The 12,714-nt window shown below is 39.0% G+C and overlaps 1 protein-coding gene across 1 annotated transcript in view; it reads left to right on the plus strand.

The window, feature by feature from the left end:
* The first annotated feature begins 227 nt into the window (after window positions 1-227).
* The window catches only part of MRPL3 (mitochondrial ribosomal protein L3), a 32,081-nt gene continuing 19,594 nt past the window's right edge, over window positions 228-12,714 (plus strand). The window contains exons 1-6 of the mRNA XM_076331062.1: window positions 228-325; window positions 2,276-2,454; window positions 3,717-3,808; window positions 4,659-4,757; window positions 8,781-8,880; window positions 10,801-10,861. Coding sequence (XP_076187177.1) covers window positions 228-325; window positions 2,276-2,454; window positions 3,717-3,808; window positions 4,659-4,757; window positions 8,781-8,880; window positions 10,801-10,861 — 629 coding nt within the window. The remainder of the gene's footprint in view (window positions 326-2,275; window positions 2,455-3,716; window positions 3,809-4,658; window positions 4,758-8,780; window positions 8,881-10,800; window positions 10,862-12,714) is intronic.

Here is a 12,714-nt window from a genome sequence, read left to right on the forward strand (position 1 = left end):
TCCCCCTCGGCCGGTTTGGGAAGCCGCTAGGGCCAGCGGTGCGGGGGAATGCTAACGCACGACCACGTCTTTGGGTTGGTTCGGGAGTTTTTGTTAACTTTTGAGTAAACTGCCTTCCGCCGCCGGGAGCGCGGGCCGGAACCTTCTTTCCGAGGCAGCACGGAAAGTTTTCAGCGTCGGACCAGGCGGCGGCGGAAGCCGGCGGAGGCTCCGCCAACGGTCGCGGCATGGCGGGCTGGGGGCTGCTGGGCCGGCTGGGGGGCCGCTTGTGGGCGGCAGCGCCGGGGAGGCCGCTCTGGGCGGCGGTGGGGGCTTCCGGCGACAGGTAGCGGAAGGGCTGGGAGGGGAAGGGGCTGCTGCGGAGAGGGGCGCGTCGCGGGGCGGCGGGCGGGGAGGGCCGGGAAGAGCGGGGGCAGAGGGGGACCCGGCCCCTGTCGCAGCCCCGGGGTGACGGACGGCCCGGCGGCCCCTTCCCCTCGGCGGCGCCTCTGGTCTCCACCGTTTGGAGAGGCCTCTGGGTGCAGCCTGTTGGCAGCGCCCGGAAAGTTTGCATGTGCAAAGGCGGTAGGGTCGCGGTTTACCGCTGGGGCAGTATCTTTGCTTCATTCTGAGTGACTTGACTTGCTGCTGCACCTTCTGCACGTCCTCTCGCATCACCCCCTTGGGTGAGGTCTTCCCCCCATTTGAGTCGCCTTGGCCAGCTGTTGCAGCTAGCCACGTGCATTCGCTAACTGTATTGTTATCTGTTTCATTGTACTTGCTGAGGATTGAGAAGCATTCAGGCTTTTCTTAGCCCTCACAAAAATTACGGCAGTATAGTGAGCTGTTTAGCAGTGAATGTAAAATCATTGTCGGGGCTGGAAGGGAGCTCAGGAGGTTTTTAGTCTAACCTGCTCACAGTGCGGCCAGCTCTGAGGTCAGACCAGGTTGTTTCAGGCTTTGTCTGGTTTGGCCTTGAGAGCCTCGAAGGGCAGAGGCTGCACAGTGTCTCTGGGCCCCTGTTCCAGTGTTTGACTGTCCTCAGGCTGAACATTTTTTCCTTATGTCAAATCAGAACCCCCTTTTTCAGTTTATACCAATTCTCTCATTTTCCTGGCATGCACCTCAGTAAACATGGCATGGCTCTGTTTTTTCAGTAACCTTCTCATAGGTATTGGAAAGCTGCTGTCAGGTCCCCCCTAAGCCTCCTCTTTTCCAGACTAAAAAAGCCCAGTTACCTCAATCCTTCTCACAGGGCAAGTGCTCCAGCCCCTGTATTTTTGTGTACCACTGCTGTACTCACTCGTTTATAAACATCACTGTTGTTCTGGGGACCCAAAACTGAATTTAGTATTGCAGATGTGGTCTACTTCGAGTGCTGGAGAAAGGATGATAACTGCTTCCCTTGATCTCCTGACCATGCTTCTGTTGATACAGCCCAGGCTGCTGTCAGCCAGGAGCCTGCTGGCTCCTTTTTTACCTTTTTGCCCCCCAGGACTCCCAGGTCCTTTGCCTGGCTAGGGAGCAGCTCTGCTGAAGTCATGGCCTCTACCCTTGCAAGAGGTTATTCCATCCCAGGTGTGGGACTTTGCATCTCTCCTTTATGAATTTCATCAGGTTCCTTGTTGGCCTGTCCCTCTGACTGGCAGAGGGATGCCCTTGAGCATTATCAACTGCTCCCTTCAGTTCAGTTTTATTTGCAAACTTAAGAAAGGTGCACTCATCCCCTCTTACAGGTCACTGATAAAGATATTAAACTGGGCAAGTCCCCAAACAGACTCTTGAGGAACTCTACTTGTAACTGGTCTTCTGGTAGAGTGCAAACCATTAACCACGACTCTTTCAGCCTGATGATCCAGTCAGGTTTTTGCCCATCTGATAGCCCTGCCGTCCATGCCATAACATCCCAGCTTGGATAGAAGCATGCCACAGGAGATTGTGTTGAAAGCCTTGCTAAAGTAAACAACACCCACTGCTCTCTCTTCGTTCACGGATCTAGCTTTTTTTTTATCATAGAAAGAGTGATGGTTTGATTTGTTGTTGCTTGCCCCCCTTTGGTGTATTTTAGAATACTTTAAAAGTTAGATGAGAGCATGATAAATAATTAGGTGTTGTTGGTCAGGGGCGGCCAGTTTGAGTGATGGTGGTTGAATAGCTTGCTAGTATAATTTTGGTCTTTATGACTGTATAATGTAATGATATAATTATGTAGTATGTATTACATTACGGACATACATGTTATGAGACATTATTTGAACTGATAAGACACTTAAAACTTTTTCCCACCACTGGAAAGGGGGCAGCTGGGCTTTGTAGTCAGGCACATTAACAGTACAACGTGGTGGCATGAGCATCTTTCTGAAGAGAATGTCCAATTCCTCAAGAAGACAACTGCGGAGGAATACAAAGCTCAGACAGACAGCAAGCTGTGCCCTCTGAAAGATGAGCCATGGCCATTGAATGAGTGGAAACCAGGTGAGAAAGTATCTCTTCTGAAATACCACGCTCATGCTGGAATTGTTGTTGTTGTGTTGTTGTATTCAGTAACATCAGGATTGTGTCTTGTAAAGTATTTTCCTTTTTGTTTTTACCTCAGTCGTCCAACACATCTCCTAGTAAATCAGTAAATGTAACATTTAGAGAACATCAGTTCTCTAAAAAGCATTTAAAATATTACAAGGTGTTAAGAACATTGTAAGAACTTAGGTTTTAGTCCAAATCAGTGCTTGGCCAGTCACATTGCTGCACAATGACAAAATAATAAACTATGAATTAATCAAAAAAGACTCCCTAGAATAAAGTATATGAACTTGAAAATGTTCTTGTAAATACTGCTGGACTCTGAAGAAAAACTGTAGTATGTAACACATCCCACTTCTATTCAGTGACTCATAGAATCATAGAATATCTCAAGTTGGAAGGGACCCATAAGGATCATCGAGTCCAACTCCCTGCTCCTCACAGGACTGCCTAAAACTAAACCATATGACTAAGAGCATCATCCAGATGTTCCTTGAACTCTGACAGGCTTGGTGCCATGACCACTTCCCTGGAGAGCCTGTCCCAGTGACCGACCACCCTCTCAGTGAAGAACCTTTTCCTAATGTCCGAAGTCTTACGCACTAGAACACAACAGAAAGGTTTTGAGTCTTCCAAAGGGTCACATCATTTGACAGCAAGCAACAGAGTCTGCAAATCCATGACAAGATCCTTGGGTATGACAGTGGAAACTGGAGCAAAGAGCATTTTTCAAACTTTAAAGCATTTATTCTTCATCTTAAGTGTTCTGTTTTTCATGCCATGGACTGTCAGAATCCAGACTTGACAGGTTGCCTTTGCTCTACAGTTACAGTGACAAAAATATGCAGAGGTCGGGGTGGGAGGAACCTACTGCAGTAAACTTTTCAGTAGTTAGTTTGGCTCTAGTGAAACTGACTACATTAGTGTTGTATTTTCTAAAAAAGAAAATGTCTGAAGTGTTGGTTGTTCTGAACTTAATGGAGAGCCGTTTTGCGTGTTCTGTCCAACACAACTGGAACAAATAGAACTTTACTGCTAACAGAATTAAAAACAGTGAACAGGTTATTGCCAGACTACCCACAGGGAGTCAGTGATGTTTTGTCTCCTTCCCCAGCTCCCTAGGAAAGGTCTGAGTTAACAGGACTTTGCAAGTTATGAGATAGGCTCTTTCAAATATCAAGTGTGGAGTTGCATCCCTGTTCTGTTTTGATCTACAGATTCCATCAGAGTTGGTGTTGTTGCAGTAAAACTGGGAATGATGCCAATATGGACCAAGTCAGGAAAAAAACATGCTGTCACACTCCTTAAGGTGAAATAAATCGTAATTAATTTAATCTCCTATACCGTATTCAGATTGTTAACCAGAAGTTTCAGGCAAAAAGTGAAACTTATCACTTGTACAGAGTAGGAAATCCCTAACGAAAGGAAAGATTTCTTTCAGCCCTGCATAGTACACTGTGCCTATTCTCTGTTTATATTCTAAACTTTCTAGGAGCGATCTGCCTTCTGCCTCAGTTCTTCAAGTGCTGCAGAACTGTGCATAATATTACCTAGGTGAGGGGAGATGGGAGGCAACATAAAACTGGGGTTAACTACCCCACTTCACTTTTTTTTTTTTTTTGCTACCTGCAGGCACTTTGGTATTAGTTTCACCTTGGTTACTGAGCCTTTGTAGCCCTGAAGCTGCTTCTTCGTATTCTCCGGCAGATACTACTATGATGAAGCTGTTCCACTGAGCTGTTGCTGCCGTATGATCAACCGGGGCTGTGAAGGACATGGGATTTACAGGGCAAAGGGACAGGAATCTAAAACGTGGGCTCTTACTGTATGCTTGGCCACTGCATTCAGTAGGGATTTTGCACATCTTGCAGGCAAAATATAGCTATAAAAGTTTATTCAATTTCTAGAGCATTTATGAAAATACAGTTTGCATTCTACTAATATTTTTTTCTAAGATAAGCCTTTAATTGATTGGAAAAAGAATGTCTATGGTAAAAAGGTAACACGCTCCCCTACTTGTAGGCTGTATCTCCTGTTATATAGATACAAATGAAAACAGAGACTGACTTTGTTTCACTTGTTTTGATAATATCTTATGATGGTCTCAAAGTGTACACATCTGTTTATCCTCAAATAAACACTGTTTTTCTTCTCTTCAGGTGCAAGATTGCCATGTTTTAAGATACATTTCAAAGGAAGAGTCAGGTGGAAAAACATCTAAGCTACTTGTTGGAGGCAAAAACGCATCTCCTTTTTCTGTAAGTGAAGCACTTTGGGTGTTTTTGTTAGAATAGTTGTTTCTGTTGCGGTTACAGTACAAAAGTAGCACAGGTAGACTTCTCTAAAAGATTAATTGGCAGACATGCATGCTTTGGAACTGACCTTTTGTCACATCCACCCTTGCTTATTTCCTAATGCTAGTGTCGATTCTTGGTTAAGAGAATAGCAAGAAGAACTTTTTGAAAGTTTTGCCTCCTGATTCTCGAGGAGAGCTGTGGGTTTAGGAAGTTGCTTTGATGTGCAGTATCCCATGCTGATGAAAGGGTCTGAAGGGTCATCAACAATGTACAAACGTGTGTGTTCGCCATGTCTGTGGAGATGCAATACAAGACCAGGACTGCAAGTAACACGCATTAGTGGCCTGTTGTAAACTTATCCAGCTTCATCGGTTGTTTAGAAGACTTCGTTCTCTAGCTTACTCTTCCATACTATTTTATTAGCTTTAGTTGTAATTTTTCCACAGGTCTGTTGAGATTGCTTAATTTGCATATAGTTTTACTGGTGAATAAGTTTAAGACTTAAATTTTCAGGAAGATAGCTTCATGATTATAGCTCATCAACAGCGATATCAAAACCACTCACTTGTTTAGACACCCCAAATGCCTGATGCGGAATTCCCAGCCGCCTTCAATGGCTAAGGTTGTCTAGCAGAGCTGTCGTTCCTGAGGAGGAAAATTGAAGTATAGATCAAGGCAGGAATAAAGCTTTCCCTCAGAGGATTGCAGTTTCTGTGATCCATTATTTCTATAAAATATCACTTTTCACTTCTTGCAGTATCCTGACACACATTTGTTTGATTTAGGCAAGTAAAAAAAAAAATAGGACTCGTGATTACTAAGCAGATTATCTCAGTTTGTGATTGTGGCTTGTTGAGGACATGTATTTCCCTTTTTCAAACAGAAGGTTGTCGCAGAGCCTCAAAATTAATCTGTGTACTTGTTTTTGCTTCAGTGGAGGTGAGCTTTTTTCATTTGATAAATCTGTTGGCTTTTATAGTATATTCTACTGATTTTGAACAGGCTTACATTTTAAGATATCTTTCTTTTATTCGGTGGGTTTATGCCGCGTTTCACCATCGTTGCTTGTACTTTTCAGGTGTCTATCCTGTCACTTTAGTCCGTTCCCACTTTCCAGGTGTGACATTTTTCCTGGAGAAATGGCAGCTGTGTTTTTTCTTTCCTGTTACCTTGGTTTAAGACATGCAAGAATCATGTGAATAATAATTTTCAAGTTGTATTACGCACATTAGACTCCTTACAGTTGATCTTTTCATAAAAACGATGTTATCAGTGATTCAATATGTCGTCAGAGTAAAAATATGCAGGAAGCAAGGAGGTATATAGAAAATTTATCTTTAAACAGCTCTTGAGAACTAAGAAAACTTCTTCAAAGCCAAACTGCCTAAAAAGTCAACTCGAGGATTTTTTAGTAGTTTGAGTTATGTTAAAGACTCTCTTGGACATAACTTTTTCCAATTTAGCTCCTATTAATTTGGTTGAACTTAGACTCATTTTAATAAAGAAATTAATTAAATATCCTTAGACCAATCTGTGGTGAGGACCTGGCCTGAGACTGAGCTCTGTGTTGTTGTTGTTATCATCACCACCATTGTATAAACTAGATAATTTCTAATAAAGAATTTGGCATGCCGATTCTGAACAGTTTTACTTGTTAAGGTACTAACAAACGATGTCATTCTGTGGTTTAGCTGCAGGTTTGAATCATTGCTTTCCTATGTTTATCAGTCTTTTTGTGTGTTTCTTTTCTCTCTGAAGTGTCTGAAAGTGAGAATTCAAAGAAAGCTGAATGGTACCGTATTGTATTAGCATAAGCCGTTTATCTTCTGTAATTCCTCATCGGAACATCTGTTTTCCTCAGATTCCTCACAGCAACTGATTTTTAATGAATTTAATCTAATGATTCCCTCGGTAATTTTACTAACAAAGAGTTTCATGTATTTCTTTTGAGTGTCAAATTGCTTAAATGATAAGGGGTATTGCATTTTTAGCAAGATTTTTTTTTTCCTTTTTAGCTTGATGTATGTCAGTCTATTTTTTTTTCCCTTTTTAGCTTGATGTATGTCAGTCTATTTTTTTTTTCCTTTTTAGCTTGATGTATGTCAGTCTATTTTTTTTCCCTTTTTAGCTTGATGTATGTCAGTCTATTATAAGTGAACAGATTTTTCATTATTTTTTTAAATGCAAAATTATTCTCAAAAGTACAATTCTGTCAGTGTTCTAACAATTTTTGTCAAAAATATTTTTATATGCTTTCCTTAAGTGAGGGCATAGCGATCATTTTCCTATAATACTGGAAGATATTGTTGGTCTTTTTAAAAATAAGAACATCTGAGAATTCACTCAATGTTCTTCTCTCCAGTATTGCTTTTTAGGAAGGCTTTGTAAAGACTGCAGTGTTTTGTTCGTAGAAATACATCTCTCTGACCTGACTGTTTGAAGAAAACTTGTTGTTGAAGTAGAACAGTGCAAGGCTGTAGTAGGATTCTTGAGATGTAAGCGATTTTTATCCTTTGACTTCACTATGTTTTTCTTCAGCTGTGGTAGCTCTTTCCAGGCACCCATGCTGAGCACAGAGCTCCCCTTGCTGTCATCTAAGGCAGCAGTTCTACATAACAGTGGAAATAAAGGATTGATATGCAGGCGTTTAGTAGAAAGGGGATTTCTTTATTTTTAATTCTTGCATATGGTACTACAGTTTAATATAGTTGTCCTCTGTTGGTGCCTCAAATTTTTGTGGTCTTACGGGAGATTTTGTATTTAGTTGATGACTCTTTTTTTTTTTTTTTTTAAAGGTATTTGAACTGTTTTGTACTATGAACTCAAGTTAACAAATCACTCAAAAAAACTTTTTAACTCTCAAAGACTTTGTATCCACACTTTCTCCTCAAGTAAGGACGGATTCATAAAGTTAAAATTTCTGGTTAGTGTCTAAGTCAGAGATCCTCATCATCTTGCTCCTTCATTCTTCACAAAACTTCCTCTGTTCTCCTAACACTTTTTAACAGATTTTTAAAAACAAAAGGAAGGGCAACGTGCAGATTTTCAAAATAAACTAAGTAACAATTTTAAAGTTATTCACATTATTTTGTCTTAAAATACACAAAATTATTTTTGAGAGAGAGAGAACTGCACAGAATTTTTGAGAAGTGGACCTCGGAGATGTGACTATCCAAGTGTGACAGTATTGTCAGATGCTTAAATTGCTTTCTAGGAGAATTCATTTGAAGAAAAATCAGCTGCATTGCTTTTTTCCTATGGCCATAATTTTCCTGCATCACTGTTTCCATTGCTTGGTATCATCTCAGTGGTCAGCTGTTCTGTGAGTTGTCTTGTTTAAAACAGCTGAGAACAATTTTAAGTACTTTTAACTTTGTCAGACTCCTCTAAAAAGAAGAACCCTTCTAAAGGGTCAGTAGTGGTTTGACACTGAGTGTATATCTTAAAAATACATGAATCATAAACTTGTTGTTCTTCATTTTTCTTTTTTGTCCTAGATTCTTTTCTTTGGGAAGTTAGGCATTTCTAGAAGTTTCTGCAAGACCAGGCTTTATTTCCATGGATTTGTTAGTTAAAGCAAATAAATTATATTTATGGTGGTGTGGAACTAAGTCATTAGAAGCTTTGAAAAAGAGAAAATGCTTTTAAATTACTACAAAACTCTTTGAAAGTCATGAAAAAGCAGTAGTATATTTTATGTATATTCTAAATGATTGGTTTCCCTTTTCTGATCTTAGAAATCTTCACATATCTCTTGTTTATATCATGTAGCTGTAGGGTAACTAGTTGACAGAAAATAAAATGCAGACAGAGGAGTTTTAAATTAATTTTAGATAGAGTTAAAATGCTAGTCTCAAGATAAGAGTGTAGTATGATATATCTGTTTTTCTGAGTGGTGTTGATAGTTTGTAATCACTTTCTCTGCTAGGTTGATCCTTGGGTATTTTAAGATCACTTCTTTTTTATGGCTGCTCTTTGTTACAGAAATCAGAGTCTGCAATGGAAATTTTTAAAGAAGCTGGAGTACCACGGAAGCAGAAAGTTACAACATTTAATGTAACAGATGATGCCATAATTAAACCAGGTAATCTTTTTGAGCTACTGAATATTATATGCACAATCATTTAACGTCTGCCGCTTGTAGACCTAAATCAAGTTATGACGTGTATTTCATTTTTGTTTTGTATGGAAGTTGCTGAATTTTATTTCTTTCTCATTGAGTACAAACAAACTTTTTTCTTAAGGAAAACTAGAAAATGGGCTTTACTTTTTAGGTAATGAGAAGTAGGATTTTTCCTTTTTCCTGGATATTATGTTTCCATTGATTAGAAAATAAGTCTGATCCAAACTAGCTAATATGAACATTGAGGTGAGAAATAAATGTAACCTTGACTCACTTGTTGGGTATAAATATGAATGCATTTACAGGAAGTTCTCTGATTATCCTTACGAGAGGGGCACCGAGAATTTTGTGGTAATGTTTCTCAGGAGCCTAAAATAGCAGTTTGAGGTTTATTTCTTGCTGCATTCAGAAGTAGGACTGATGGCTGTCATGTATGGTGGTTTTTTTCTGGCAGCTTGCAAAATAAAACACATTAAAACATAACAAACATTCTCACTAAAAATCAGTATTAGAAGTTTGGAGATTTAATGAAAAGTTTTATGTTTTTAAGGTTTTATTAGCTAGTGTATTTAGGTTTTCATTTTGTGCTTTTTGACAGTTATAGGTACTTTCCCAAAAATTATGTAGGGTAGGAAATTCTAATGTATTACGTCTTTATTTGCCATTAGAGAAGGTTTTTGCAAGACCTTTTTAGGAGAGTGCAGTAACTGATAAAAATCAAATCTGACATGAAGAGGAAGTGTGGACTGATAAATGGAAGCAAAAGCTTGAGATAAAGCAGAATTGCAAGTTTTCAATAAACTGATTTTGCAGTGTGTGTATTTTGTACATAACATCCTTCATGTACATGATTTTCTGTCAGTTGACAGGCATCTTATCCCAGGTGTGTATGGATCATATAAATATAACATGAAATAATAGGATTTTTATGCTTGAGACTTAGGAGAGGTTTACATCATTTCAATTTGCGTTTATACAGATTTGAAAAGAGCATAAAAATGGGTGTGGACATGAAGCAATTAAAATTTAATTTTTTTGATAGACTTAAAACAGGCTGGAAACTGTTAATGATGCAGCTGCATGGATCTTGAGATTAAAGTTTATAATGAACGAAGTTATCGATTCTGTTTCTTTTTTTTAAAGCTGCTAATAAAAGAATATTGCACTTGGATGAAAAAAAATTGCTGAAGACAAAATAAATCTTTAAATAAATTAAAACTGATGCTACAAGCACTTAGGGAATGAGTGTAATTGCAATCAGGTGAGTGATGTCACTGACCGACAGTAGCACCACTTCTGCTAAAGGCTAGCATATAGGTAATTCCCCGGTGGATGAAGCTGTACTTCTGCCACAGTCTTTAGTTTGGAAACACTGTGTCTTAACTAAGAGGAAGCATTGCAAAACCTCTTTTTTTTTTTTTTTTTTTTTTTTTATTCTTAACTCCTTTTTTATAGGAAGTGGGGTTTTTGGGGGGTTTTGTTTTGTTTTTTTTTTTAAAAACCCTCCACCTTGTAAAGTGCTAGTAGTTATAAGTGGAGCATGTTCTGTTTTCTTGCCAAGTTTGTTTATTATGAGTCTTAACTAATTCAGCATTCTGGACTTTGTCTCTTTCGGTGTCTGAAGTGCAACATACCTGAGTAAAGCCCTGACCCTTCCTTCCTACTCGTCTGAAATTGGCCTAGGAACTGAGAAATGTGCTTAAGTAGTAACTGCAAAGCATCTATTTTAGTCAGGTTTATAAAGAACAAAAAATAACATGAATAAAAACAAAGTTTTGTTTCCTTTCCTGTGACTGTAATCTACCCTGGATGGTGATGACTGGATAGTGGTTTGAGGATTTCAGCACTTAGTTGAACATGATCTCTCCTCTTCTTTTGAAGGTACTCCTTTGTATGCTGCTCACTTCCGCCCAGGGCAGTTCGTGGATGTTACTGCAAAAACGTAGGTTCCTAATGATTTAACGTGTATGGTTCGTCTTTCAAATAGACTGCTTGAATTTTTTTTTTTCCCCTCTACTTTGGCTTGAACTCATGGCTCACAAAAGCTGAAATACAATTGCAAGGGTAGTGGCAGGAAATAGAAGTCCATTCAGCCATTGGGTCAAAAATATCAAATTATCTTTCTTTGCTGAGGCTTACTTTTGATTTTGAACACGGTAGGTAAACAAATGATACTATTAGGGCTATGGTTCTGCATGTGTTGTCTGTTGCACATACCTTATTAGCATGGAAGGGCTTGACAAACAGCTTGAGAAAGAGGTGCTCAAGCTTAGCACAGCCCAAGAGGTTTATAATGCAGCATCTGTGGTATGCAGAAGTGGGGAATAAATGCTGAAAGGAATCAATTCCCAGAAAGACTGCTTAATTTTGATTTGGTGAAGAGATGCAAAGAGAGATGTATCATGTGGACCGAAAGAAAAGCAAAAAGGTAGTGAATACATTTAGCCGGACAACGGAGCTGTCAAATTCCTTTTTTGTTTTCTCTCATATTCCAGCTCATCTCTTCTGCCAGCAATGGCTAATGATCTTTTACTTTAACGTGGGAGGAATGATTTTCTCTCAGACCACTGCAAATGCCAAATTAGAGCTCAGCTGGTAGAGGGTGTCAAAAGAAAAACTGGCATCTTGCCGCAAAGACTGGTCATGTCTCTTCTATTAGTCCATGATTTCCACTGCCCAAGAGAACTCCTATCTCCATATTTCAGTGAACTGTATTTTTGTTGTGTTGTGATACCAAGATAATGTTTTCCATTTGATGTTTAATTTTTTGTGTAATGGAGATTATACCCAACTGGCCTTGTTGAAATATCATCCATTGTAATTGTCTCACATATGTGTAATACTTATAAATGTCTAATGTTATTCACAGGGCTTTGTATATATGGGGAAACCAGCCATATCAGTACAGCCAAGTAGTTGGTTCTAATGTAGCTACACCTGACTACACCTATGAGGGCACCCTATTGAGAACAAGAGGTCGAGGAGTTGACTGGAATTAGTATTTTTCTATGTCAAACTTACTTATGTAAGACTTAGATCTGGTATATTACTCATTCTGCTTCTAAATTGCATTCTGTGAGCAGCCTGTAAGAGACAATAGCTTGTTTGCAAAGCAAAGCACAGTGTCATTTGGAATGTAGTCAGTCATTGTGTAGATTAAGTGTCATGCGTTGTTAATGCAGAAAAGCTTTGTTTTTCTAGAAGTATTTCAAGAACTAGGAAAGGGGGTTTTTTGGCAGTGTAAGAGATACTGGTAAGTAGCCACAGGATATTGATTTGTATCTTGCTATATGTATTTGAAAATACTAGCAAGCTAAAAATAAACTGGGTTCTTCGTCGTGTTCAGTGAATCCATCCTATCTTTAATTCAGTATTTCTAATCTATTTTCTCCTGATATTTGTATGATCCCATTTCAGAAATTAGCTTTTTGTTTGTACTGCTGATTTTGGCAGTGCATTACATGTAATCCTACTATACAGGTGCCTGATATAAAAGGAGAAGAAAAAATTCTTAAGCTAAAGGGAAAGGTCAGATTTTTTTTTTATCATGGGTTTTCTATCAATATGATTCTCTAATCACCCCAGTCTTTTTATATCCGGGGTTTTTTTAACCTTTTTCTGTGACTTACTCGCTTTCTGATTTCTACTTTTAATGTTTCTTTCTTAATTTCCACTTTTTTGGAATGCTGCATTTATCATACTGCCTTAACTCTTGGGCAAGAATTAAATTATTTTACTACATTTCAGTTTTTCTTTGGGTCTTTTACTTTATTCCATGCAATTTCATCCAGTGTT

This window comes from Aptenodytes patagonicus, chromosome 2, assembly GCF_965638725.1.
Source record: "Aptenodytes patagonicus chromosome 2, bAptPat1.pri.cur, whole genome shotgun sequence".
Lineage (NCBI taxonomy): Eukaryota > Metazoa > Chordata > Aves > Sphenisciformes > Spheniscidae > Aptenodytes > Aptenodytes patagonicus.